At 72.0% G+C, this 27,082-nt stretch overlaps 5 protein-coding genes across 5 annotated transcripts in view; 2 read left to right on the top strand and 3 right to left on the bottom strand.

The window, feature by feature from the left end:
- Positions 1 to 6,974: 6,974 nt before the first annotated feature.
- Positions 6,975 to 7,361, bottom strand: AURANDRAFT_7744 (hypothetical protein; the record flags this gene model as incomplete). The annotated part of the gene is made up of 1 exon (XM_009038215.1): positions 6,975 to 7,361. A coding segment is annotated over one exon (387 nt), but the record flags the coding sequence as incomplete, so codon positions are not given.
- A 5,519-nt stretch (positions 7,362 to 12,880) lies between these two features.
- AURANDRAFT_63976 (hypothetical protein) lies at positions 12,881 to 13,918 on the top strand (the record flags this gene model as incomplete). The annotated part of the gene is made up of 2 exons (XM_009038460.1): positions 12,881 to 13,812; positions 13,900 to 13,918. 2 exons carry the CDS (start codon positions 12,881 to 12,883, stop codon positions 13,916 to 13,918), a joined length of 951 nt encoding a protein of 316 aa, XP_009036708.1.
- A 1,384-nt stretch (positions 13,919 to 15,302) lies between these two features.
- AURANDRAFT_63975 (hypothetical protein) lies at positions 15,303 to 16,397 on the bottom strand (the record flags this gene model as incomplete). The annotated part of the gene is made up of 1 exon (XM_009038349.1): positions 15,303 to 16,397. One exon carries the CDS (start codon positions 16,395 to 16,397, stop codon positions 15,303 to 15,305), a length of 1,095 nt encoding a protein of 364 aa, XP_009036597.1.
- A 2,318-nt stretch (positions 16,398 to 18,715) lies between these two features.
- Positions 18,716 to 19,606, bottom strand: AURANDRAFT_12504 (hypothetical protein; the record flags this gene model as incomplete). Its single annotated transcript, XM_009038348.1, has 1 exon — positions 18,716 to 19,606. A coding segment is annotated over one exon (891 nt), but the record flags the coding sequence as incomplete, so codon positions are not given.
- A 421-nt stretch (positions 19,607 to 20,027) lies between these two features.
- AURANDRAFT_71578 (hypothetical protein) overlaps positions 20,028 to 27,082 on the top strand; it is a gene marked incomplete at both ends in the record, with an annotated part of 29,048 nt that continues 21,993 nt past the window's right edge. The window contains 6 exons of the mRNA XM_009038461.1: positions 20,028 to 23,671; positions 23,821 to 24,409; positions 24,477 to 24,740; positions 24,869 to 25,161; positions 26,075 to 26,363; positions 26,617 to 26,946. Of these exons, the coding sequence (XP_009036709.1) occupies positions 20,028 to 23,671; positions 23,821 to 24,409; positions 24,477 to 24,740; positions 24,869 to 25,161; positions 26,075 to 26,363; positions 26,617 to 26,946 (5,409 nt within the window). The remainder of the gene's footprint in view (positions 23,672 to 23,820; positions 24,410 to 24,476; positions 24,741 to 24,868; positions 25,162 to 26,074; positions 26,364 to 26,616; positions 26,947 to 27,082) is intronic.

Here is a 27,082-nt window from a genome sequence, read left to right as displayed (position 1 = left end):
CGGCGCGCGCCCCCGCCGCGAGGTGGTGCGTGTAGATGGCGATGGCGTCGCGGAGCGCGTCGCGCGCCGCGGTGCTGGCTGCTGCGAGCGTTCGCTCCTCGGCGCGCGACGCGGCCCAGTCGGACGTGCGCAAAGCGCGCTTGTCGAAATTTTCGCGGTAAATGAGGTCCAAGGCGTCGTCGCGGACGGCGAGCAGCTCCCGGCGCATCGCGTCGAGGTCGCCGAGGTCGAGCGCGTCGCAGGGGACCGCGGCGTGGCCGTAGGCGTCGAGGAGGAAGCGGTTGAGGATCGTTGCCGCCATTGGCAGGTCCTCGCCGCGGTAGGACGCGCCGGGCACGCGCTGCCACGCGCGGCCGACGTCATCGGCGGCCAGCGCGGCGGCCGCCAGAAGCCAGCCCGCCATCACGACCGCCGGAAGCCAGCCCGCCATCGGACGAATCATCGTGCGCCTTCGGGTGGGTTCCTCAACGAAGGGGGCAACGGCGACCTCAACGGCGACCTCAAGTTACCCTTCGCGTCGCCAGAAACGCGTCGACGAGCGCGCGCGCGGCGTCGCGCGGCGTCGCGCGCGCGGCGTCGAGGTCCGCGCCGAGGACGCCGTCGAAGAGCGCCCGGACGTCGGCGTCGCGCTCGAACGCGTCGAGGAGGCTCCGCCGCGCGAGGTCCCACGTGGACGCCGCGCGCTGGCCCCGGCGCCGCGCGAGCAGCGGGCCGTCGAGGGCGGAGAGCCGCCCGTCGCCGCCCAGGGCGCCGCCGCCGAGGGCCGCGCGGCAGTCCAGCGCGGCGGCCCAGACGCCGCCGACGGTCTCCGGCGCGCGCGCCGCGGAGCACTTGAGCGCGACGGGCCGCCAGGCGTCGCCGTGCTTCGCGCGGCTCGCCGACGCCCCGCGCAGGGCGCGCCGCACGTCCCCCAACGCGCGCGTCGCCGCGGCCGCCGTCGAGCCGTCGTCCTTCGTGACCGCGACGACGTCCGCGATCTCCATGATGCCTGTGTGGAAATCAAATCAACGACTTCAATGTGCGCGTATGCGACAGTTTCGATGCAAGCTCTTCGGCTTCGCTTCGAGAACTCGACGAGGGCAATCGATGCGTCCAAGAATCAGCCGAATCGACTTCGATGTGATCGAGATAGAGAGGTTTGAAGTTTTTGCTGGACGGGGCGTTCCACTGGTTGATTTCCACACAGCATGATGCCCGCCTTGACGCCCTGCAAATCGTCGCCGCCCGCCGGCGGCAGGAGCAGGACGACGACGTCCGCGACGTCGTCGATGGCGAGCTCCGACTGGCCCACGCCGACGCTCTCGACGATGACGACGTCGTGGCCCGCGGATTCGCAGAGCGCGACGGCCGCGTGCGTGTGCGCCGCGACGCCGCCGAGGTGGCCCTTCGCCGGCGACGGCCGCACGAAGGTCCGCCGCCCGAGCTCCGGCATGCGCGTGCGGTCGCCCAGGATGGAGCCGCCGAGCCGCCGCGACGACGGGTCGATCGCTATTACCGCGACGCCGAGCCCGCCGTCGAGGAGCCGCGCGCCGAGCGCCTCGACGAAGGACGACTTGCCGACGCCCGGCGGGCCGCAGACGCCCAGGCGGAGCGTGCGCAGGCTCGGCGCCGGCAGCGCGGCGAGGAGCGCCTCGGCCTCGGCGCAGTCGTCGGCGCGCGACGACTCCACGAGGGTGACGGCGCGCGCGAGGGCGGCCCGCGACCCGGCGAGCACGCCGTCGAGCACCTCCCGCGTCTCCGGCTGGAGATGCGACTGCGGCCGCCGCGCGAGCGACGACAGCGGCCGTCCCAGCGCGGTCGCCGCTCGACGCATGCCGCGCTTCTTCTGCCACAGCTCGCGGCTCTCAGTCTGTGAGAGGAAGCATCGGCCTCCCGAACGAACGATGCATGAGCATGAGCATTGGGGCAGCGTGATGATGCTCTAAGGTCTGCGGGAGCCGACGAGTAATGTTCTCCCACTCCGTGAAGGTCCACCCCGGCGGCGGCGGCCGGCCGGGCCGGCGCGACGAGCAAAAGGCCCGGGAGCTGGACCTCGACGCCCTGGAGCAGACGGTCTACGCGAGCGCGACGGACCTCGACGCGCTCGAGGCGGCCATGGAGATGGCGACCTACTCGGCGCACGTGCCGCAGGACGCCGCGCCGGGCGACGAGCTGGAGCTGCGGAACCCGGACGGCCTCGTCGTCCGCGCGCGGCTCGTCGAGTTCGGGGGCAGCCCGCGAAACGCCGCGCCGCGCCGCGCCCCGTCCGGCGGACGCGCGACCCCGCGTCGCCTAGGCGCCGCGCGACGCCCGAGGCGCACGCCTTCCTGCCGCCGCCCTTCGACGTCGAGGGCCTGCTCGCCGCCCTGCGCAGGGACGGCGCGACGTCGATCGCCGAGCGCGCCGCCGCGCGGAAACGTCTCGGGGGGTCTTGAGCAATTTCGAAGACGCGCGCGTCGAAGTCGGGTCGAAGATGACGTCCGCGCAGGCGCACCGCGGGCTTCGTCGCCGCGCTCGCGCGCGCGCCCGGGTCGCTCCCGCCGACGCCGCCCCAGCTCGCGACGCTCTTCGCGAGCCTGCGCCTGGGCAGGAAACAAAACTATTCAACAATACTTCAACATTCATGTATTCGAACGGATTTGACGTACTTTTCTCACTGTGTAAGAAGAACTCGCCGAGAGAAAACGATCCGTCCAAAAATCAGTCGAATCGACTCCGATGTGACCGAGCTAGCGAGGTTTGAAGTTTTTGCTGGACCGGCGTTCCACTGGTTGTCTCCGGCACAGGCCTGCGGCTCTCGTTCTACGCCGCGGACGTCGCCAAGGGGCTCGCGGAGGCGCTCGCCGTCGCGGAGTCCGCGGGCGAGCTGCCGCCCGCGTGGCGCGGCGCCCTCGGCGTCGACGGCGTCGTCGCCGCCGCGGGGGCCTGCCAGCCCATGGTCCGCGGCGACGTCCTCAAGGTGCTGCTCCGGCGGCTCGGGGGCGACGACCGACGGGCCGCGCTCGACCGCGTCGGCCTCAGCGACACGGAGGCCTGGAACCTGCCCCTCGCGTCGCCGCGCGGCGCGTCCCCGGCGCGGCGCGGCCCCCGGTCGACGCGATTCTAAGGCGCCTGCTTCTTCGCCGCGAGGTACGCCGCGGCCTTGGCGCGCGCGTCGCCCGCGGCGCCGCCCTGCTTCGCGAGGTACGCCGCCGCCGCGGCCATCTTGTCGCCCGCGGCCTTCTCGCGCGCGTCGGCGCCGCCGACGAGCTCCCGCTTCAGGTCGCTGACGAAGTTCGCGTTGCGGTCCTGGGCCGCGAGGAAGCCCGGCTCGACCGCGTCGAGCCTCCGCCGCGCGGCTTCGAGCGCCGCGCCGGAGCCCTTGAGCCCCGCCGTCGACGCCTCGGCGTCGACGTAGTTGTAGAGCGCCGACAGCGCGGCGACGTAGGCCGGCCGCGCGGCCTCGGCGTCGTCGCACGCGCCGTCGAGCGCGCGCTCCGCGGCCGCGCCGGCGGCCGAGAACGCGTCGCCGTGCGCCTCGAGCCAGCCGTCGTAGGCGCTCGGCCCGAGCTCCGCGTCGAGCGCCGTCGCGCAGGCCCAGCCGTAGGCCCGCGTCACGGCCGCGACGGCCGCGAGGGACGAGGGGTAGTCGCCCACGCCCGCCAAGGACGCCGCGCCGCCGCTCGTCCGCACGACGGCCGCGAGCGCGCGCGCCTGGGCAGGACAAGAGTGATTCAACGTCGCTTCAACGTGAGTGTTCCGCGCGCGCGCGTCCCGGAAAAAGCATCCACGCTTCGAGACCGTTCCAAGAGATGATCGCTCGTCCAAAAATCAGCCGAAACGAGTGGAAAACGGCCGAGATATGAGGCTTTGAAGTTGGGAATTTCGCTCTCTTGTCCTGCCCTGGCGCGCGCCGCGTTCGACGGCGCCAGCTCGTCCGGGCAGTCCATGTTCAGGTGCGGGCCCCCGCAGCCGTAGCACGCGACGCCGTCGGCCTCGATGCTCTTGCCCGCGGCCGCGGCCGCGGACCGGAGCGCCGCGACGGCGTCGCCGTTCGCCGTTCGCGCCGCGGCGAGGCCCGCCGCCGCGGGCGACGTCCCCGCGGCGGCGACGAGGCCGTCGAGGATCGTCGCCCGGTCCTCGCAGAGGCGCAGGAACGAGCCGTAGGGCAGGTCGCCGGTCGCGAGCTGGATCTGGAGCGGGTGGTTCAGGAGGTTGAGCAGCTCGCCGCGGTTCGACGCCCAGAGCGTCGCCGACGGACTCAGGCCCTGTGTTATTGGGAGGAGGGCGACGAGCAGGAGCAAAGCCATCCCTTGAGGAGCTTGTCTTGATCGTCGACGAGGACGAGGGCCGCGCTGAACGTCGTCACGCACGAGGAGTCCTTGAGCCCATAACTGATCAATATCACATTCCTGCCGGGTTGGTGCTGAAGCTTCATTGAAGGGAGCAGCCCGAGTTTAGGAGAGCATGGCCGCATTCCACGCGCCGCTCCACCGCTTCGAGACGCGATCCCTGCGCGACGGCGCGTCGTCGCTGCGGCTGCACCGCGACGACGTCGAGGACCGGCACCGCAGGCGCGACGCGGCGGCCGCGGCCGCGGCCGCGGAGGCCTTCGCCGCGCTGCCGGCCGTCGAGGCCCCGACGATCGTCGACGGCTTCGAGGTCGAGGAGCTCGCGACGGTCGAGGTCGTCGCGCGCCTGCGGAGCGCCGCCCAGGTGCGCGCGGGCGCGGCCATGGACTCGCCCAAGGTCGGAATCCTGCCCGCGGCGACGGCCGCGCGCTGCGACCGCCGCGTCGTGCTGCCGTCGGGCGCCGCGCGGGTGCGGATCGTCGAGCCCGCCGCGGGCTGGCTGTCGGCGAAGATGCTCGAGCCCCTGCGCTGCGTCGCGCCGCGGCCGCCGCCGGAGGACCCGCCGGAGCTCGCGGCGTCGACGCGCGCGCGGCCGCCGCCGCCGGCCGCGGCCGCGCGGCGGGGCGACGACGCGCCGGACCTGCGGGAGATCCTGCGCCGCCAGCGCGAGGCGCGGCGGCGCGAGCCCCTCCTCGACGAGTTCGAGGAGTTCTCGCGCTTCCACCACGAAACGACGCGGCGCCGGCCGGGGCCGCGAACGCGCGCGACGGTCCCGCGGGCTCCGATCTCGGCCGGGTGCCACTCGCTCCGGGCTGCTTTTTGGACGAGCGATCCTCTCTCGGAGCGCTCTCGACGCGCGGATGCTTCTGTTTCCGGAACGCGCGCGCGCGGGACGCTCGCGTCGAAGCGGCGTCGCATCGCCCGTCCCAGGCACCAGCGCGCGCCCGCGGCCGCGACGTGCCCCTGCGAGCGGTCGGACGACTTCGTCCGCGACCGCGCCGTCCACGCGGCGCTCCGGGACCGGGGCATCGCCGTCGCGCCCGACGCGTTCTCCGCCGAGGAGGCCGGGGCCATGGAGCGCGAGGCGTCGGCGCTCGACGCCGTGCCGCATTCAAATCTTCGACCCGACTTCAATGTGAGCGCATGCGACAGTTTCGACGCACCCTCTTCGGCTTTGCTTCGAGACCTCGACGAGAGCAATCGATTCGTCCAAAGGTCAGCCGAATCGACTTCGATGTGACCGAGCGAGAGAATTCTGAAGTTTGGTCGGGACGTCCCAAACCGGTGGTTGAATTCGGCACAGGCTCGACGCCGCGGGCGCGCTCGAGGAGACGGCGCAGAACGTCGCGGGGACGCGCGACGACCGCGTCGTCTGGCTCGCGGAGGCCCACGCGCCGCCGGCGCTGAGGCGGGCCATCGCCTGGCAGCGGGGGCTCGCCCACGCGCTGAACGCGCGCCACGGCGGCTGGCTCGGGCGGCGGCTCGAGAGCCCGGAGGCCGCGATGCTCGCGCCTGGGCAGGAAACAAACATGTGCAACACGGCTTCAATAGGCTGTGCATCGAACAGGTTCGACACGAGAGCTCGGCTCCCCGGAAAGAACTCGCCGAGAGAACACGATCCGTCCAAAAATCAGCCGAATCGACTTCGATTTGGACCGAGAGAGAGAGATTCGAAGCTTTTGCTGGACAGGGCGTTCCACTGGTTGTTTCCGGCACAGGCTCGCGTGCTACCCCGCGGGCGCCGGGGGCTACGGCTGGCACCGCGACAACGAGATCGTCGACGCGACGCCGTCGAACCCGCGGGCGCTGACGGTGATCGTCTACCTGAACCCGGACTGGGACGACGACGACGGCGGCGCGCTCCGCTTCTACGACGACAAGCACTCGAAGCGGCCCAAGCTCGGCCGCCGCGGCGCGCTCGCGGTGTCGCCGGAGGCGGGCACGGCCGTCGTCTTCGACTCGTTCCACGGCCACGAGGTGCTGCCGTCGAAGCGCAGACGATACGCGCTGACGCTCTGGCTCTTCCACGAGCCGCTTGGTGTTTAGCCTACTACCTAGGCTATGGACTCGATAAATTCGATAAATCGACTCCCGCGTGCCCCCCAAGTGTATATACACTCGTACTACCGCACGCGTCGGCGCTGGGTGCTGGCCTCCAAAGGGGCCGGGACTTCGGAGGAACGATGTGTGAGGAAAGGGGTCGTAGATCCGCGTCCTACGACCGGAGCTTGACCGTCGCGGCGGCGTCGTCGAGCCCGGCGACGCGCGCGCGGAGCGCTTACAAACCCATAATAATAATAATAATACAAAGCTGTAGGCGGGGTGCGCCTGGGGGGGTGTCGCCTACCTGGGAATGCGCTACTCAAGTAGGGTGAAGCTGTGGAGAATTATCGTAAGCTCTGCACAAGTGGCCGGTCTCGCGCCGCCTCCGAGCTTCGCGCCGCGCGCGCGGGCCCGCGACTCGTCGGAAGCGCGCGTCGGAGCCACACAACACGCAAGTTAGGCGCTCGCCGCGCTCTCGAGGCTCGCGACGGGGTCCGGCGACTCGTCCATGGCGTCGTCGAGGTCGAAGAGGACGCGCAGCTGGGCGATGGAGAGCGACCGGGACTTGGCGCGGCGGTCCGCGGCGCCGTCGTCGTCGTCGTCCGCGTCGAGGAACCGCGCGGCGTCGGCGGCCTTGTCGCGCTTCAGCTTGGCGATGGGCACCTCGACGGTCTTCTCGATGTGGAGGCGGACGACGTCCAGGGGCCGCGCGCGGCCGATGCGGTGCGCGCGCGCGACCGCCTGGTCCTCGACGGGCTCGTTCCAGTAGGGCTCGCAGAGGACGACCGCGTCCGCGGCCGTGAGGTTGAGCCCCTCGCCGCCGGCGCCGATGGTGATGAAGAGCGCCACGTTGCCCCGCGCGTCGCGGCGCTGGAAGCGCTCGCACGCGGCCTGGCGCGCGGCCAGCGACACGGCGCCGTCGATGCGCAGCGTCCGGAGGCCCGCGGCGGCGGCGGCGGCCTCCGCGGCCCGCAGGAAGGACGCGAAGCGCGAGAAGACGAGGGCGCGCTCGACGCGGGGCCGCCGGAGCACGGCGAGGAGCGCCCCGACCTTGGTCGACCGCGCGGGCGCCGCGTCGGGCCGCCGCCGCTTCCCGCGCGCGTCGCCGCCGCCGCCGTCGTCGTCGTCGTCGTCGTCCTCCGCGTCGACCTCCTCCTCGCCGGCGACGTCGTCGGCGTCGAAGAGGCAGGCGAGGCAGAGCTTCTGCAGGTAGACGAGCGCGGCCGCGCGCGCCGCGCCCGCGTCGGCCCGCTCGCGCGTGAGCTCGCGCCGCGCGTCGTCGAGGAGCCGGTCGTAGCGCCGCCGCTCCCGCGCCGTCGCGAAGGGCACGACGACGTCCTCCTCGCGCTTCTCCGGGAGCCGCACGAGCGGCCCGCCGTCGGGCGCCGGGTCGCAGCGCCGCCGCCGCAGCATGAGCCGCGCCGAGAGCCCCCGGAGCGCCGCGCGGCCGGGCCGCGGGCCGCCGTAGCCCAGGACCCGGAAGAGGCTCAGCACGTCCGTCGACGCGTTGACCACGGGCGTGCCCGTGAGGCAGTGGACGACGGGCGCGTGCCTGGCCACGTCGAGGAGCGCCGCGTGGCGCCGCGTCTTCTCGTTCCGCAGGCAGTGCGCCTCGTCGAAGACGACGCGGTCGAAGAGGCCGCGGAGCCGCGCCGCGTGGCGCGTCGCGAAGGCGTAGGTCGCCACCCGTAACACGTGCCGCCGGCCCGCGGCGCCCCAGAAGCCGCAGTCCGCCGCGTCGTCGAGCGGCCGCGCGTCGGCGTCGCCGAGGTGCCTGCGTGGAAACCAAATCTTCCACCCGACTTCAACGTGCGCGTATTCGAATGTTTTGACACAAGCTCTTCGGCCGGACTTCGAGAGCTCGACAAGGGCAATCGATTCGTCCAAAAATCAGCCGAATCGACTTCGATGTGACCGAGCGAGAGAATTCTCAAGTTGGTCAGGACCACCCAAACCAGCGGTTGGTTTCCACACGGCGAGGTGCTTCTCCGCCTCCGCGATCCACTGGAGCACGATGGACTTGGGCGCGACGACGAGCGTCTTCGACCCCCCGTCCTGGAGCGCGAGCACGGCGAGCGTCACGACGGTCTTGCCCAGGCCCGGCTCGTCGCCTAAGACGGCGCCGCGGCACCTGGGCAGGAAAAGGGTGCGAAATTCCCAACTTCAAAGGCTCCTATCTCGGTCGTGTTCCGCTCGTTTCGGCTGATTTTTGGACGAGCGATCATCCCTCGGAGCGCTCTCGAAGCGTGGGTGCTGTTTCCGGAACGCGCGCGCGCGGAACACTCATGTTGAAGCGACGTTGAATCTCTCTTGTCCCGCCCTGCGCGGCACCGGCTCCGAAACGCCGCGTCCGTCTCCGCGGCGCGGAGGAACTCGAGCGCGCGCCACTGGTGGGGCAGGAGCTCGCTGCGGAACGTCGTTTTGGCCAGGTCGACGCCGCCGCAGCGCCTCGCCGGCGCCCAGTCCGCGAGCGCGAAGGCGGAGTCGCCGAGCTCGACGGCGTCGCGGCCGGCCTCGACGAGCTCGCCGCCGGCGACGTCGGAGCTCTCCCGGTCGACCCAGGACTGGACCCAGTCGACGATGGTCCGCACCTCGCGCTCGACGTCCGGCGCGACGGGCCCCGTGCGCGCGAGGGGCTCCGCGACGTCGTCGCGCGTCAGCCCGTGGTCGCCGCGGAGGTGGAACCGGAGGCTCGCGCAGCCGCCTGGGAGATTCAACGTCGCTTCAACGTGCGTGTGCCGCGCGCGCGCGTTCCGGAAAAAGCAGCCACGCTTCGAGACCGTTCCGAGAGATGATCGCTCGTCCAAAAATCAGCCGAAACGAGTGGAACACGGCCGAGATCGGAGCCTTTGAAGTCGGGCATGTCGCGCTCTCGTCCCGCCCTGGCAGCCGCCGCGCTGCAGGTTCGCCGCCGTGTAGGAGTAGCCGTAGCACTTGAGCGTCTTCAGGCCCGCGGCGACGGCGGCGTGCGATAGAGCGATGTCCTCGAAGCGGCTGAGCACGGGGTTGTAGGCGACGGACTTGCTTCTTAAGAGGCCGTTGTTCAACAAGAGGCACTTGTAGACGGAGAGCACGTTCGTCGCGTGGGCCTGGCGCACGCAGACCGCCGTGCCGCGCTGCCGCAGGAAGCCGATCTCCGCGTACTCGGCGGCGTCGGGCAGGTTCTGCGCGTAGAGGAGCGCCTCGAGATACTTGGAGAAGTCGGCCGACGGCCGCTCCTCGGCCCGTCCCCCCTGGCGCGTCGCGACCCACTTCTGGAAGCGCACGACGTTGTCGTCGACGCTCCAGTAGAAGCCGCAGGCCGTGGCGCCGACGGAGCAGACGCGCTGGGCGACGGACCGCGCGTAGCCGACCGCGCGGCCGGCTCGCGGGAGCGCCAGAAAGAGCGCGTCCGGGTGCCGCGACGCGTACGCCTCGAGCTCCTCCGGGTCCACGACGACGACCCAGACGTGGCGCAGCCGGCCCGGCGCGTGGCCGCCCAGCGCCAGGGGCCGGTCCTGGTCCACGTAGGGCGACTCGGCGCGGCCGCGCGAGAAGACGAAGACGGGGGCGACGCGGTCGCTCGGCGGCGCGCCGCCGAGGCCCCGGACGTGCGCGCAGAGCGCGAGGTAGTCCGCGAGGCGCACCGACGGGCCCCGGAGCAGCGCGGCCTCGCCGCCGACGTCGACCTCGAGCCGCGCGGCGTCGCCCAAGGACGCGTCCAAAGCCCTCGTATTCGCCGGCCGGTGCGCGCGCGGCCGGTCGCCGTCCGGTCGCCAGGCCTTGGCCGGCCCCTCGAGGCGCCGCAGGCCCGTGTAGCGCGCCGACGGCCGGAGCTCCTCGAGCGTCGCCGCGCCCGCGTCGCGCGCCGCGCGCCGCGCTTCAACGTCGCCGGCCGCCTCCTCCGCGTCGCGCCGGATCGCGGCCAGCGCGTGCTTCGTCGCCGCGCCGACCTCCGCGGGCGCCGCCGCCGGCGGCGGTGCGTCCGCGGCGACGGGCTCCGGCAGCGCCGACGGCGCGAGGCCCGGCGTCGCGAGGAAGTCGCGCTCGTCGGCGCCTGTGTGGAAATCAAATCTTCAACCCGACTTCAATGTGCGCGTATGCGACCGTTTCGACGCGAGGCTTTCTGCTGTGCTTCGAGAACTCGATGAGAGCAATCGATTCGTCCAAAAATCAGCCGAATCGACTTCGATTTGACCGAGATAGAGAGTTCTGAAGTTCGGTTGGGACCCCCCAAACCAGTGGTTGATTTCCACACAGGTCGGCGCGGCCGCCGCGCGACGCGTGCGCCCAGCCCTGGGACACGAACCAGAGCCGGTCGCCGGCGTCGCCGCCCGCCGGGTCGAAGCCGAGGTAGGCCAGCAGCTCCCGGCGCCGCCCCGGGCCGCCGTCGCGGCACCGGAGCTGGCGCCGCGCCTCGTCGTCGCTCACGATGACGTGCGTCGTCCGCCGCGAGACGCCGCAGCCGCCGCGGTCCCGCCCGATGCGCGCGGCGTCGTAGCGGTCGCCGCTGACGGCGCAGTCCACGGACCCGCCGAGGTCCTCGACGAGCTTGCCTGTGAGGAATGCAACCACTGGTGTGGGCGGTCCTGACCAAACTTCACACCTCTCTAGCTCGGTCGAATCGAAGTCGATTCGGCTGATTTTTGGACGAACCGATGGCTTTCGCTGAGCTCTCGAAGCGCAGCCGAAGAGCTTGTGTCCAAACCGTCGAACAATCTCACATTGAAGTCGGGTTGAAGATTTGAATTCCACACGGGAGCTCGCCGAGGATCGCGCAGAGCTTCGGCGGGCAGTTCCGCGAGAACACGGCGAAGACCTTGCGCGCGCCCGCGAGGGGCCAGCGCGACGGCGCGGCCGGTGGCGGCGCGGCCGGCGGCGGCGCGGCCGGCGGCGGCGCGGCGGCCGCGGGCGGCGGCGCGGCGGCCGCGGCGTCGTCGGCGTCGTCGGCGCCGTCGGCGGCGGCGGCGCCGTCGTCGTCGTCGTCGGAGCTGTCGAGGAGGCCGCGCCGCGCGTCGGCCGGCGCCGCCGCGGGCACGGCGAGGAGCACGTGGCCCTTCTGGACGTTGTAGTGCGACAGGGGCGCGGCCCCGTCGAGGCGCGCGCCCGCGAAGACGAGGCCCGCGCAGCCGTCGACGCGGGCGACGACGGCGTCGACGGCGTCGTCCGCCGCGGTTTCGACGCGGACGTCGCCCGCGGCCGTCCTCACCGTGACCGCGAAGGGCGCCGCCGGGGCCGCCGCGAGGTCGACGACCGCGCCGCCGGCGAGGCCGAGGTCGGCCCAGCGCGCGTCGGGGTCGAGCGGCCGCCCTCCGAAGGACGCGGCGTGGCCCGCGCAGCCCGGCGTCGCCGCGAGGACGTCGCGGACCGTCGCGCCGGCGCGCGCGTCGGCGTCGACCGCGGCGTTCGTCGCCGCGAAGCGGAAGCGCGCGGGCCGCGGCGCCGCGCGCGCGGCGACGACGACGACGTCCGCGTCGCCGTCGAAGCCCTCGTCGGCGAGCGTCGCGGCGTCGTCGGCGAGCGGCCGCTGGCGGAAGATGACCGTGAAGGGCGCGGTCAGCGCCGCCGCGCCGGCGATGGCCGCCTTGAGCGCCGCGACGGCGTGCGTCCGCTGCGCGTCGACCGCGACTTCGGCGCCGCCGACGACCCTCGCGCGGACCCTGAAGGGCGCCGCGACGACGACGACGGCCGCGTCCTCGACGAGCCCGACGCCCTCGAGCGTCGCGGCGTCGTCGTCGAGCACGCGCTGGCGGAAGATGACCTTGAAGGGCGGCGCGAGCCCCGTCGTGGCCGCGAGCGACCGCCGGAGGTCGCCGACGGTCTCGCCCGCGAGGGGCCGCGCCTCGACCGACGCGTCCGCGCCGCCGACGACCGTCGCCCGGACGGCCACGGCGGGCGGCGGCGTCTCGTCGCGCGGGATGACCGTGGGCCGCGGCGGCCGCCGCGCGGCCTCCTCGAGCTTCCGCTTCAGTTCGCGGATCTCCGCGTCCTTCGCCGCGAGGAGGCTCGCGGGCTCGGGCGCGCGCGTCCGCACGCGGAAGCCGTCGCAGAAGCCGCCCTGCTTGCGCACGCGGCCCATGAGCGAGTTGCCGTCGAGGACGACGTCGTCGCCGTCCTGGAGGAGCCGCGACTCGCCGCGGCGCAGCACGTGGACGCCGTCGTCCGCGATCACGCAGGACGGGTTCATGCCCCGCTGCGTCGCGCGCCAGCCGCCCTCGCACCGCTCGAGCGCGACCTGCTCCCGCGACACGTTGAGCGTCGTCACGCCGGCCACGACGGAGTCGCCGCCGGCGCGGCCCAGCACGCAGCGGCTCCCGTCGACGGCGACGGCGTCGGCGGGCGACGAACCGTCGTCCGTGTGGCGCGACGAGCTCGTCGACGCGCGTTTCAGCGGCTCGAGCACGAGCGTCGCCGCGTCCATCGTGCCTAGCCCTACGAGCTAGGCGCGCAGGTCCGGGCCCATACGGATCGATATGCAGCTTGAAAGTCAAACCATTTTTCGTGAACTTCACAACTGGCATCCCATCGCGATGGCGCCGTGAATAGCAATGCTTCGCGCATCCGTTCTCGCGGCCTTCGCGCTCGCGTCCGCGGCGGACGACTGGGACGCGGGGACGAACGGCACGTGCCCGCGGCTCTGGAGCGCCTGCGGCGGCGACGTCGAAGCCTGGACGGGCCGCCTCGACGCGAGCGAGCTGCTCGTCATGGTCGTCACGGGCCAGGCGACGTGGAAGAAGCGCGTCGGCGCCATGATCCTGCCGACCTGGGGCCGCCGCGTGTCCGCGTCGCTCGTGCTGCTCTCCGACGCCTGCGGCAGCGACGGTACGGTCCCCACGGTGACATTACGGCTCGCAGGGCTGCCCCCGGGCGCGTGGGGCGCCTTCCCGCGGCAGGCCCGCTACGAGGCGTCGAAAGCCAACGGCTACGAGCTCGCCCAGCTCCGCTGGCCCGTGGGGCTGCAGTTCGCCGCCTGGCTCGCCGCGCGGCGGCCCTTCCGATGGGCGCTGACGCTCGACGACGACGCGTACCTCGCGGCGGGCGCCCTGCGGCGCTACGTCGCGGCCCTGCCGGACGCGCGGGCCTACTGGGGCGCGCCCTGCGCCGAGGTCCACGGCCGCAGCGACCTCGGCGCGCGGCTCTGCGGCGGCGGCGGCTGGCTCTTCGGCCGCCGGGGCCTGCTCGCGGGCGGCGCGTGCCCGACGCGGTGCCTCCAGCGCCGCGGCGAGTTCAGCGAGGCCTTCCCGCAGAGCGACAAGCTGCTGCCCCACTGCCTCGCCGAGGACGGCGTCGAGTTCCGCGCGTCGCCGAACTTCCTGCCCCTGCCGCCGTCGTTCTACGTGGCCTACGACGACGTGCGGAACAACGCCGTCGGCGGCAGGGCAGCAAAAGAGAGCGAAATTCCCAACTTCAAAGGCTTCGATCTCGGCCATTTTTCACTCGTTTCGGCTGATTTTTGGACGAGCGATCATCTCTCGGAACGGTCTCGAAGCGTGGATGCTTCTCTCGGAACGCGCGCGCGCGGAACACTCACGTTGAAGCGACGTTGAATCACCCTTTTGCTGCCCAGGTCGGCGGCGCGCCGCTGACCAAGGTCGCGCGGAAACAAAAGGCCCTGGGCTTCCTGCGGCGGGACCGGCCCTGCGGCGTGCCGCCGCCGGGGCCCGTGACCGCGCACGCGCCGAACTGTGTGGAAATCAACCAGTGGAACGCCCCGTCCAGCGAAAACTTCAAACCTCTCGAGCTCGGTCACATCGAAGTCGATTCGGCTGATTTTTGGACGGATCGATTGCTCTCGTCGAGTTCTCGAAGCGCTGCTCAAGATCTTGCGTCGAAGATGTCGCATACGCGCACATTGAAGTCGGGTTGAAGATTTGATTGCCACGCAGGCGCCGAAGAACGCGAAGCCGGGCGACGTCTTCCGAAAATTGCACGCGGAGGAGGCCGCGACCGGCGACCTCGCGGGCGCGCTGCCCCGCGCGGACGACCGCACCGTGCTCGACGAGCCGGACTGCCGGCGCGTGCTCGGGGCGGCGGCGGCGGGCATCCGGAGCGGCGGGCCCTACGCGGCGCTGCTCAGAGAGCTCGACCGGCCCCGCGGCGCCGACGGGCCACCGCGGCGGCGCCTCGCGTCCGCCGGCGGCGTCGCGCGGGCCGCCGGGGCGCCCTGGACCCTGGGCGGCGCGGCCGCCGAGCTCGTCGTCGTCGTCTCCACGCGGCGGTCCGCGTCCACGGAGGCGGCCGAGGTCGTCGGCGACCACCCGTGCGGCGCGTCGTTCAACGAGCTGCTCCACTACGACAAGTTCCCGTCCGGCTTCCCCAAGTACGCCAAGGGCAGCCACCCGAGCGACTTCCTGGACCTGCCGACGGTGCTGAAACGCGGGCGGCCGAAGAAGGGCCTCGGCCACGACGACTGGCTCGGCGACGCGACGGCCGCGCGGGCCAAGTTCTGCGAATCGCGGCCCGCCGTCGTGCGCGACGCCTGCGGCGACACCTGCGTCGTCGCGTTGAAGCTCCACGTCGACAACTTCGTCGAGGGCGACCGCGACCCCAAGTTCGCGGAGCTCGTGACGGCGCCGGGCGTCGCCGCGGTGCTCCTCGAGCGCGACGCCGCGGCCGCGCGCTGCTCCCTCGACAACGCGCGGGCCCACGGCGACTGGGGCCACACGCCGGACGCCCACGCGGCGGCGAAGGACGCCTGCCGGCCCGACGCGGCGACGCGCGACTACGAGCGCAGGGTCGCCGCGCGCTTCCGCTTCGCGCGCGAGGCGCTCGACCGCGCGGGCCGGCCCCGGCTCGAGCTGCCCTTCGACGCCTACGTCGCCGACGTCGCCAACGCGTCGGCGCGCATCCTCGCCGCCGCGGGGCTCGCGCTGCCGCCCGAGCCCTGGCGGCGGACCTGCGCGGAGCCGTGGTGCGCGAACGCGTCCTGGCCCGCGTGCGATCGGTGCCTCGGCGGGTAATCGCCGCTTTTTAGAGCACGCGGAGCGGGTCCCTGGCGCTGCCCGTGCCCAGGTCCGGGTTGCAGGCCTTGGAGAAGAGCGCGGGCGTCGGCGAGTCCGGCGCCGCGAGCTTCGAGAGCGCCGCGACGTCGGCCTTGGACAGGGTCCAGTCGAAGGTCGCCGCGCGCTTGCGGAGCCCGGCCGCGCAGGAGCCGTCGCCGTCGCAGGCGCTGACGCCGAGGCCGAAGCGCGTCGTCGGCCGCGCGGACACGGCGACGCCGATCTGCGTGAGCCAGCGCACCGCGACCTCCTCGGGCGATTTGCCGTACTTGGCACCGACGCGCGCGAGGGGGCCGTCCGCGAGGAGGTCGGCGCTCGGCCCCGGTTCCCCCAGCGCGCCGTAGGCGAAGGTCCGGACGCCGCGCGCCTCGCCGTGGGACCGGAGCCCGTGCGCGTCGGCGCCCATGCCCACGTGCAGCATGTAGTAGTTGACCGCGGGCGCGACGTCCGCCGTCGCGAGGAGGCAGTCGAGCTGCGCTTCGCAGAAGTTGACCGTGCCGATGGCCCGCACGGCCCCCCGCCGCCGCGCGTCCTCGAGCACGGCCCACTGGCTCCGCACGACGTCGCAGTTCGGAGAATCGCGGACGAGCCACATGTCCAATGCGTCGACGCCGAGCGCGCGCCGGTCGGCGTCGATCTGCCGGCGGCACAGGTCCGCGGCCGCCGCGGGACTGACGCCCGGGTTCCCCTGCTGCGACTGCACCTTCGTCGTGAGGAAGAGCGAGCCCCGCGGCGCCCGCCGGAGCGCGCGCGCGACGCCGTCGCGCTCGACGCCCGGGTGGAAGTCGACGTGCGAGACGCCGGCGTCGAGCGCCGCGAGCACCGCGCGCTCCGTCGACTCGACGGTGAGCCCGACGGTGTTCAGGGCCAGCGTCGGCATCGCGACGCCGTTGCCCAGGTCCCAGGTCGGCAGCGGCGCGGCGGCGGCGGCGCCGCCGGGCCAGAGCGATGCGGCCGCTGCGCAGCCGCCGCCCTGCAGCACGCGCCGCCGCTCCGCGAGGCCCCGGGCTTGCAAGGCCATCCATGCGAGCACGAGCGGCGCGCGCCGCAGATTGTGCTTTGCCATCCAAGTGCTCCTGGAGTCAGATAGTGCTCTGCCACTCTTGCAACTTCAAAGTGCACTTCAATTCGAGGTCAATTTGGCAGCACCATGTCCCGCGGTCCACGCCGAGTCCTTTTACGCGAGGCGCGAGTTCCACATGCGGATGCAGGCGAGGTTCGAGAAGTGGTCCCCGCCGAGGCCGCCGCCGTCGTCGTCGTCGTCGTCCGCCGTCGTCGCGGACGCGTCGCCCTCGTCGTCGCCGAGCGCGCGCGGCGCGCGCGTGGGCGTGTCGACGAGGCGCGGGTAGTCGGCGTCGACGGCGATGGTCGGCGGCGGCGCGCCGAGCGCCGCGCGCGCCTCGAAGTCGACCGCGCACTTGTCGAGCGCGCGCGCGAGCGCGAGCGCGCGCGACCGCCGCCGCACCGTCGACGCGCGCGTCTGGTCGAGCTTCGCGTGTAAATAAGCGAGGCGCTTCGCGGCCTCGACGGCGACGTCGCGCTGGCGCTGCGCCGCGCGGAGCGCCGCGTGCGCGTCCGCGATGTCCGCGTTCTTCTCGATGGCCGTCGACCTGGGCAGGAAAAGAGAGATTCAAGTTCGCTTCAACGTGGGTGTTCCGCGCGCGCGCGTTCCGGAAAAAGCATCCACGCTTCGAGACCGTTCCAAGAGATGATCGCTCGTCCAAAAATCAGCCGAAACGAGTGGAAAACGGCCGAGATAGGAGCCTTTGAAGTTGGGAATTTCGCTCTCTTTTCCTGCCCTGCCGTCGACTCCGCGCGCGCCTTCTGGCGCGTGATCTTGTCGATGCGCGCGTCGTGCTCGCGCTTCGCGTCGGCGAGCATCTCGCGGACGACGCGCGTGTCCCGGAGCCGCTTCGCGCGGCCCGACTGCGCCGCCAGCAGCTCGACGGCCTCCAAACTCCGCGCCTCCAGGCGCTTGCTCAGCTCCCGGTTGTGCTCCGCGGCGGTGCGCGCCTCGAGCTCGATGTTCTGCTCCGCCGACGCCTTGTAGTCGCTGTCCAGGTCGCGGAGCGTGCGGCGGCTCAGGCCCTCGATCTGCATCCGCATCTCGAACGACGCCTCCTTGACGCGCGCCTCCTCGCCGCCCATGAGGCCGTCCTCCTTCTCGAAGGCGCGCCGCGCGTCGAAGACCTCGTGCCGCAGGCGCTCGTTCGTGCCCACGGCGAGGTCGAGCGCGCCGAGCTCGACCTCGAGCGTCGCGCGCTCCGCGGACAGCTCGTCGATTCTCCCCTCCAAGTCGGAGACCGCCTCCTCGTGCCGCTCCAGCGCCCGCTCGCCGGCGTCGTCCTGCCCGCGCCGCCGCAGCTCCGCCTCCGCCTCCAGCGCCGCCAGGACCTCCATGCGCTCGAGGCGCGCCTTGCCGAGCGCCTCGCGCCGGGCGACGCCGGCCTCGTACTCCGCGGTCACCTCCTCGAGGCGCGCCTTGAGCGTCGCGCCCACCGTGTCCTGGCCCCCGGGCGTCGACGACCGCGACTTGCGGCCCTTCTTCTTCTTCTTCGGCGGCATGGCGGTGGCGCGCAGGGGGGGCTGGAGGGGTGCCCAACGCTGGGCTGCGGCTGCACCGTCGCCATACGCGGTGCAACGCCGACCTAAAATTTGGTCAGCAAAGGCTGGGCGCGAGGCTCGCACTGCTGCGCTCGCACCGCGCCGCTTCTCTCGACGCTCCTTGCATGGCTGGCGACTTTTACGGCCTTCCCCTCGCTCGAGCCAAGGAGCCGGCGCCGCCGCCGGTGCCGACGAGCCTCGTCATGGAGTTCCCGCAGCGCCTGCTCGGGAAGCGCGTCGCCATCTTCGTCGACTACGCCTTCGAGGACCTCGAGGTCACGTTCCCGAAGCTGCGCCTCGAGGAGGAGGGCGCCGAGGTGCTCGTCGTCGGCGCGCACCCGGCCGGCACGAAGTACACGGGCAAGTACGGCTACCCCGTCAAGTCGCACGTCGCGATCGACGACCTCGACGTCGCCGCGCTCGACGGCCTCGTGCTGCCCGGCGGCTTCGCGCCGGACTACATGCGGCGGAGCGCGGGCATGCTCCGGGCCGTCGTCGCCTGCGTCGAGGCGGGCAAGTGCGTCGCGGCGATCTGCCTCCGCGCGCCACTCCGACGGGCGACCCCGTGGCCAAGGGCCGGCGCTGCACGGCCTTCGCGGCCATCAAGGACGACGTCGTCAACGCCGGCGCGACCTTCGTCGACGCGGCCGTCGTCGTCGACGGCCCGCTCGTGTCGAGCCGCACGCCCGCGGACCTCGTCGACTTCTGCCACGCGATCATCGCGCACGTCGCGTCGCGGCCCTAGCGGGGAGTTAGGCGGGGGGGCGGCTAGTACTTGCGCTTGGCGAGGGAGTAGAGGAGCGCGCCGGCGATGGCGACGCCGGACCCGAGGCAGCCGAGCGGCGTGATGGGCGTCTGGAAGACGACGACGGACGCGAGGATGATGACGACGCGCTTCACCGTGTTCGTCACGGCGTGCGTGAGCGGGCCGACCTCGGAGAGCGCGAGGAAGGCGACCTCGTTGTAGAGGTAGTAGAGGAAGCCGCTCGCGCCGAGGAGGCCCCAGAGCTCGAGCGCCGAGTGGCCGTCCGCGCGCGCGGCGGCCCAGGCCGCCGCGACGGTCCCCGGGCCCTCGACGGCGAGGGACGCGGGCAGGATCATGAGGAAGCCGAGGATCGTCAGCACGGCGAACATGTTCGCCGGCGTGAGGTTCTTGCCGAGGGGCTTGCCGTCGAGGACCTTCTTCGAGAAGATGGCCTTGGACGCGGACGTCACCGCGGACAGCGTGCCGGCGACGAAGCCCACGGTCGTGAAGGACAGCTCCTTGAGCGACGCGAGGCCGACGCCGCCGATGATGGGCACGAGCGTCGCGAGCACCGGCAGCGGGAGCACCTCGCGGAAGACGACCGCGGAGATGAGCGCGGACCAGACGGGCTCCGTCGCCTTGAGGATGTGCGTGAAGGAGATCGCGCCGGCGCCGAAGGAGATGACGCCGGCGACGTGCGTGCACGCGAGGAAGAACGCGGACGGGCAGAGCGTCCGCACGTTCGCCGCGGAGAGCGACGGCGCCTTCCGGAGGCCGCTCGCCCAGAGCAGGCCCACGTAGGGCAGGCCGAAGAAGAGCTCGATGGTCGCCGACGTCCAGGGGATGGGGAGGGCGTTGAGGACCATCTTGTTGCCGATGTTGTAGCCCGTGTTGAGCGCGTACCACAAAGTGAAGAGCGCGAAGAGGCGGAGCGTCTTTTTTTCCTTCGCCGGCGCCGTCGGGCTGCAGTACTCGGGCGACTTCGGGTCCCAGGGGTCGCAGGAGCCCGGCTCGCGGCCCACGTCCGCCGCCGAGGCGCTCGACAGGTAGGGCGTGAGCCTCAGCCCAAAGTCCGCGTAGCTCACGACGCCGTCGCCGCAGGCGTCGCGCCACTCGGCGACGGTCGCACGCCGCGCCACGGTCGACAGGCGTCGCGCCGGTGCTGTGAAGGCATTGGCTGCAGTGAGCAGCGCCGCGCTGCACAGGATGGTTCGCATTGTGCTCATTTTGTTCAAGAGCGTCACTGTTGTCGAAGTTCGAGGTTCAGCACGTCACCCACAACCCCGAATCTGCGTGATCAACCTTCGATGAAACCATTGGATGAAACTCCAATAAGAAGCGCAGACGATGGCGCGCCGGGGGCGGTTCCAGCCGCTCGGCGCGCTCCTCTGGTTCGCCGCCGGCGCCGCGGCCCAGACCTGCGCGAGCGTCGCGTTCGCCGAGCGCGTCGTCACCGACTCGGCGGACTACGCCCATGCCGTCTTCGCCATCGACGTCGACGGCGACGGCGACGTCGACGTGCTGTCGGCGTCTACCAACGACGACACGGTCGCGTGGTACGACAACGACGGCTCCCAGTCCTTCGCCGAGCGCGTCATCACCGACTCGGCGGACAACGCCGGCTCCGTCTTCGCGATCGACGTCGACGGCGACGGCGACGTCGACGCGCTGTCGGCGTCCTACAGCGACGACACCGTCGCGTGGTACGAGAACGACGGCTCCCAGTCCTTCACGGAGCGCGTCATCACGAACTCGGCGGACGGCGCCCGCTCCGTCTACGCCGTCGACGTCGACGGCGACGGCGACGTCGACGCGCTGTCGGCGACGTACGTCGGCGACGACGTCGAGTGGTACGAGAGCGGCCCGGCGGAGGCGTGCTCGTGCGCCGTGACGCTCGGCGGCGCCGACTGCAACAGCCTCGCCCAGGTCCAGACCTACTGCGACGGGACCGTGGACGGCTCGTACTGGTGCCTCGACGACCCGAGCTCGGCCGGCGTCGCCGCTTACGGGAGCGGCGGGAGCTGGGACTGCGCGACGCTCGAGCTCGCGTGCGTCGCGCACGACGACGCGTACGACAGCGGGGCGACCTTCTACGGCGGCTCCGAGGACTGCGGCGCCTCCTCCGTCTTCGCGGCGCACGTCATCAGCGCCGCCGCCGACGCCGCCCACTCCGTCTTCGCGATCGACGTCGACGGCGACGGCGACGTCGACGCGCTCTCGGCGTCCGGGGTCGACGACACGGTCGCCTGGTACGAGAACGACGGGTCCCAGTCCTTCACGCAGCGCATCATCACGGCACTCGCGGACTTCGCCCGCTCCGTCTTCGCGCTCGACGTCGACGGCGACGGCGACGTCGACGCGCTCTCGGCGTCCCAGCTCGACGACACGGTCGCGTGGTACGAGAACGACGGGACCGAGTCCTTCACCGAGCGCGTCATCACAAACTCGGCGGACGCCGCCTACTCCGTCTTCGCGCTCGACGTCGACGGCGACGGCGACGTCGACGCGCTGTCGGCGTCGGGCGACGACGACACGGTCGCGTGGTACGAGAACGACGGCTCCCAGTCCTTCACCGAACACATCATCACGACGCTGGCAAATGGCGCCAAATCCGTCTTCGCGCTCGACGTCGACGGCGACGGCGACGTCGACGCGCTGTCGGCGTCGGGCGACGACGACACGGTCGCGTGGTACGAGAACGACTGCGGCACGCACGCGCCGACGGCGACGCCGACGCCGCGGCCGACGGCCAACTGCGCGAGCGTCTCGTTCACGAAGACCGTCATAACGACGCTGGCGGACGTCGTGAGACAAGTCTTCGCGTTCGACGTCGACGGCGACGGCGACGTCGACGTGCTGTCGGCGTCCCGCGACGACGACACCGTCGCGTGGTACGAGAACGACGGGTCCGAGTCCTTCACGAAGCGCGTCATCACGAACTCGGCGGATGGCGCCTTCTCCGTCTTCGCGATCGACGTCGACGGCGACGGCGACGTCGACGTGCTGTCGGCGTCCTCCTACGACGACACGGTCAGGTGGCACGAGAACGACGGATCGCAAGCGTTCGCGGCGCGCGTCATCAAGAACGCGGCGGACGGCGTCCGCTGCGTCTTCGCGATCGACGTCGACGGCGACGGCGACGTCGACGCGCTCGCGGCAGTGCAGTATGACGACACGGTCGCGTGGTACCAGAACGACGGGTCCGAGTCCTTCACCGCGCGCGTGATCACGGACTCGGCGGACGCCACCATCTGGGTCTTCGCCATCGACGTCGACGGCGACGGCGACACGGACGCGCTTTCCGCGATCTGGGACGACGACACGGTCGCGTGGTACGAGAACGACGGGTCCCAGTCCTTCACGCAGCGCGTCATCACGAACACGGCGGACGGCGCCGTCTCCGTCTACGCGATGGACGTCGACGGCGACGGCGACGTCGACGCGCTGTCGGCGTCCGCCTTGGACGATACTGTCGCGTGGTACGAGAACGACGGGTCCGAGGCTTTCACCGAGCGCGTCATCACGAACTCGGCGGACTACGCCTACTCCGTCTTCGCGATCGACGTCGACGGCAACGGCGGCGTCGACGCGCTGTCGGCGTCCTACTTCGACAACACGGTCGCCTGGTACGAGAACGACGGGTCCGAGTCCTTCACTGAGCGTGAGATCACGAACTCGGCGGACGGTGCCATCGCCGTCTACGCCATCGACGTCGACGGCGACGGCGACGTCGACGCGCTGTCGGCGTCCATCGACGACGACACGGTCGCGTGGTACGAGAACGACTGCGGCACGCACGCGCCGACGGCGACGCCGACGCCGCGGCCGACGGCCAACTGCGCGAGCGTCTCGTTCTCCGGGCGCGTCATCACGAACTCGGCGGACGGCACCATCTCAGTCTTCGCGATCGACGTCGACGGCGACGGCGACGCGGACGCGCTGTCGGCCTCCGGCCTCGACGACACGGTCGCGTGGTACGAGAACGACGGGTCCGAGTCCTTCACGGAGTACGTCGTCGGCACACCCGACAACGCCCTCTCCGTCTTCGCGATCGATCTCGACGGCGACGGCGACGTCGACGCGCTCTCGGCGTCCTACAACGACGACACGGTCGCGTGGTACGAGAACGACGGCTCCCAGTCCTTCACGCAGCGTGTCATTACAAACTCGGCGGACGGCGCCTACTCCGTCTTCGCGATCGACGTCGACGGCGACGGCGACGCGGACGCGCTGTCGGCCTCCGGCCTCGACGACACGGTCGCGTGGTACGAGAACGACGGGTCCGAGTCCTTCACGGAGTACGTCGTCGGCACACCCGACAACGCCCTCTCCGTCTTCGCGATCGATCTCGACGGTGACGGCGACGTCGACGCGCTGTCGGCGTCCTACAACGACGACACGGTCGCGTGGTACGAGAACGGCGGCTCCCAGTCCTTCACGCAGCGTGTCATTACAAACTCGGCGGACGGCGCCTACTCCGTCTTCGCGATCGACGTCGACGGCGACGGCGACGTCGACGCGCTCTCGGCCTCCGGCCTCGACGACACCGTCGCGTGGTACGAGAACGACGGGTCCCAGTCTTTCACCGAGCGCATCATCACGACGCTCGCCGACTACGCCCTCTCCGTCCTCGCGATCGACGTCGACGGCGACGGCGACGTCGACGCGCTCTCGGCGTCCATCGGCGACGACACGGTCGCGTGGTACGAGAACGACGGCTCGCAGTCTTTCACGGAGCGCGTCATCGCCGACTCGGCGGACGGTGCCCGCTCCGTCTACGCCATCGACGTCGACGGCGACGGCGACATCGACGCACTCTCGGCGTCCTACAACGACGACACGGTCGCGTGGTACGAGAACGACTGCGCGACGGCGCCGCCGAGCGCGCGGCCGACGATGGCGCTCTGCGGCGAGGTCGCCTTCGCCGAGCACCTCGTCGACGACGCGTGCGACAATTCCGCGTTCGCGTTCGCCGCCGGGGCCGACGAGGGGTGATTCGACGCGAGCGCTCCGCGCGCGTTCGTTCCGGAGCGAGCGCCCGCGCGTCGAGAGACGATCGCTCGTCCACAACCGGGCCGAACCGAGTGGGAACCGACGGAGGCGCGGGCCTCGGACGTCGGGCGCACCCGTCGGCCGCCAGGTTCGCGTTCGACGCGGACGGCGACGGCGACGTCGACTTCGTCGTCGCTGAGCAGAGCGACGACGTCATCGCCTGGTGGGAGAACGACGGCGCCGAGTCCTTCACGGAGCGCGTCGTCGTCGACGCGGGCGTCGCCAAGCCCGCGTCCATCTGGGCCGCCGACGTCGACGGCGACGGCGACTGGGACCTCGTCTACGGAGCGACGAACGGCGACGAGGTCGCCTGGTGCGCCAACGACGGCCAGCTGAGCTTCGCCTGCGGCCGGGCCATCGACGGCGCCGCGGCGGGCGTGAAGCAGATCTACGCCGTCGACGTCGACGGCGACGGCGACGTCGACGCGCTCGCCGCGAACATGGACGACGACGCCGTCGCCTGGTACGCGAACGACGCCGAGGCCTTCTCCAAGGCCGTCGTCGAGGCGGCGGCCGACGGCGTCTACGCCGTCTTCGCCGTCGACGTCGACGGCGACGGCGACGTCGACGTGCTGTCGGCGTCCACCGACGACGACACGGTCGCGTGGTACGAGAACGACGGGGCCCAGTCCTTCGCGGAGCGCGTCGTCACGACGCTCTGCGGCGGCGCGCGCTTCGTCCGCGGCCGCGCCCCGGGGCTCGAGGGATCCTCGGCCGGGGGGGGGAACGCGCCGCGCGCCGCAGGTCTACGGCCGCGACCAGGACGGCGACGGCGACGTGGACGTGCTCTCCGCGTGCATGCAGGGCGACACGGCGTCCTGGTACGAGAACGACGGCGGCGCGCCCGTCGGCCTCGCGGAGCGGGTCATCGACGCGCACGCGCCGGGCGCGCGGTTCCTCTTCCCCGCGGACTTCGACGGCGACGGCGACGTCGACGTCGCGCTCGGGGCAGCACAAGAGAGCGAAATTCCCAACTTCAAAGGCTCATATCTCGGCCGTTTTCCACTCGTTTCGGCTGATTTTTGGACGAGCGATCATCTCTCGGAACGGTCTCGAAGCGTGGATGTGTTTTTCGTTACGCGCGCGCGCGGAACACTCACGTTGAAGCGACGTTGAATCACCCTTGTGCTGCCCAGGTCGCGCTCGCGCTCTACACCGACGACGCGGTCGCCTGGTACGAGAACGACGGCGCCATGTCCTTCGCCGAGCACGTCGTCGCCGACGGCAAGGACGGGCCCGCGTTCGTCTTTGGCGAGGACGTCGACGGCGACGGCGACGTCGACGTCCTCACCGCGGCGTCGAAGGACGACACGCTGCTCTGGTACGAGAACGTCTGCGCGCCCTGGTCCAAGTACCCGACGGCCGCGCCGAGCCTCTCGCCGACGGCGACGCGGCGGCCGTCGACGGCCGCGCCGACGACGCCCGCGCCGTCGACGGCGCCGACGCCCCGGCCCACGCCGCTCCCGACGCCCGCGCCGACGCCCGCGCGCGCCCCGCGCCTTCGGACGCGGACTGCTTTCGGTGACCGGCGCGCCCAGGTCCCGACGCCGGTCCCGACGCCGGCTCCGACGCCGCAGCCGACGCCGCAGCCGACGCCGCAGCCGACGCCGCTGCCGACGCCGCTGCCGACGCCCCACCCGTCGCCGAGTCCCTCGCTGCCGCCTTCGGGGGCACCCACGAGCTCGCCGTCGTACTTTCCGACGCCGGCGCCGTCCGAGGAGCCCACCGACGCGCCGCGAGCTCCGGCGTCCCGCGCCCGGGCAGGCCAACGCATCCCGTCTCTCTAGGTTGCCGCAGCCGACGATCGTCCCGAGGAGTCCCGCGCCGTCCTACGCGCCGACGTCGCCGCCGTCGGCCGAGCCGGTTCCGCTTCCCACCGTCCAACCGCTGCCCGCGCCGTCGGCGGCGCCTTCCTCGATTCCGTCAGCAACGCCGAGCGGCGCGCCGTCGAGCGCGCCCAGCGCGCAGCCATTCAGCGCTCCTACGGAAACGCCAACGACAGCAGCACCCAGCGCGTGTCCCTCGGCCGCGCCGACTTCGCCTCCGTCGGCGGGGCCGTCGAGCGCGCCGTCGGGGGCGCCCAGTCCGGCGCCCTCGGAGACGCCTACGACGGCGGCACCGAGCGGGATCCCTTCGAGCGCGCCTTCTGGTTGTCCCACCACGCTCCCCAGCTCGCGTCCGTCCGCGCACCCAACCGGTGCGCCGTCTCCACCGCCTTCGGCGACTCCCTCCGCGACACCTTCGGCCCACCCAACGCCCGCGCCGTCCTCGTCCCCGAGCTCCCCGCCCTCCGGCGCGCCGAGCCCGCATCCGTCGAGCAGCCCCAGCGCCCTGCCCTCCAGCGCGCCGACCGCGACCTTCATCCAGATCGAGAGCATCGGCACGGGCTGGACGTGCGTCGCGGGCCTCGCATGCGAGACGACGTGGACGTACCGCGGCAGCGCCGACGCCTGCGCGACGGTCCAGGTGACGGTCGCGCTGCGCGACGGCGAAGTCGTCGCGACGCAGACGGGCGTGGCCAACGACGGCGACAGCGAGGTCAACGTCGCGGACGCGGCGCAGGTCGACGATTACACGCTCGATGTCGTCTGCGAGGACGCTCCGGAAGTCGGCGATTCCGCGGACTTTGAGGTGAGCCACACGCCGGCGCCGACGCGCTCGCCGACGACCGCCGAGCCCAGCGGTGCTCCGTCGTCGAGTCCGTCGGCGAGTCCGTCTGCGTGTCCGACGGCCGAGCCGAAAGCGGCTCCCACAAGCTATCCTAGCTTGTTCCCGTCGCCGGGTCCTACCCGCATACCCGCATCGGTGAGCGTAGCGCATCTCACTGACGCAGCGTTGACTCATTTCGGTAGGTTCCCACGCACGCCCCGACGGCCGCGCCGAGCTTCCTGCCGACGAATACGCCGAGTGCGAGTCCCAGCGCGAGTCCCAGTGGGACGCCGACTGGATCTCCCACGAGCGCTCCGTCGTCGAGTCCGAGCGCCAGTCCTACCCGGATGCCGACTGGATCTCCCACGCCTATTCCCGCGTCGGCGCGGACCGGCGTCTCGCGCAAAATTCATTCGAGAGGCATCCTATTCTTACCGCGGCTCCCCTTGCAGGTCCCGACACACGCTCCCACGCCGAGCCGCAGCTTCGCGCCGTCGTCGACGCCGTCCGCGTCGCCCACCCCCACTCCGAGCCCGTCGGCGCTTCCGTCGGCATCTCCGACCGGGTTTCCCACGCCGCTCCCCTCCATCCAGCCGACCCCCGTACCCTCGTTCATCTCCTGCGACCCGGACGGCAACAGCCAGGCGCGCTTCCCGGTGCGCGTCACCTACGAGAACAACAAGCTCGGTCGGAGTACGGAC

This window comes from Aureococcus anophagefferens (assembly GCF_000186865.1).
Source record: "Aureococcus anophagefferens unplaced genomic scaffold AURANscaffold_8, whole genome shotgun sequence".
NCBI classification, from domain to species: Eukaryota; class Pelagophyceae; order Pelagomonadales; family Pelagomonadaceae; genus Aureococcus; species Aureococcus anophagefferens.
This window is presented reverse-complemented; position numbering and strand designations above follow the sequence as displayed.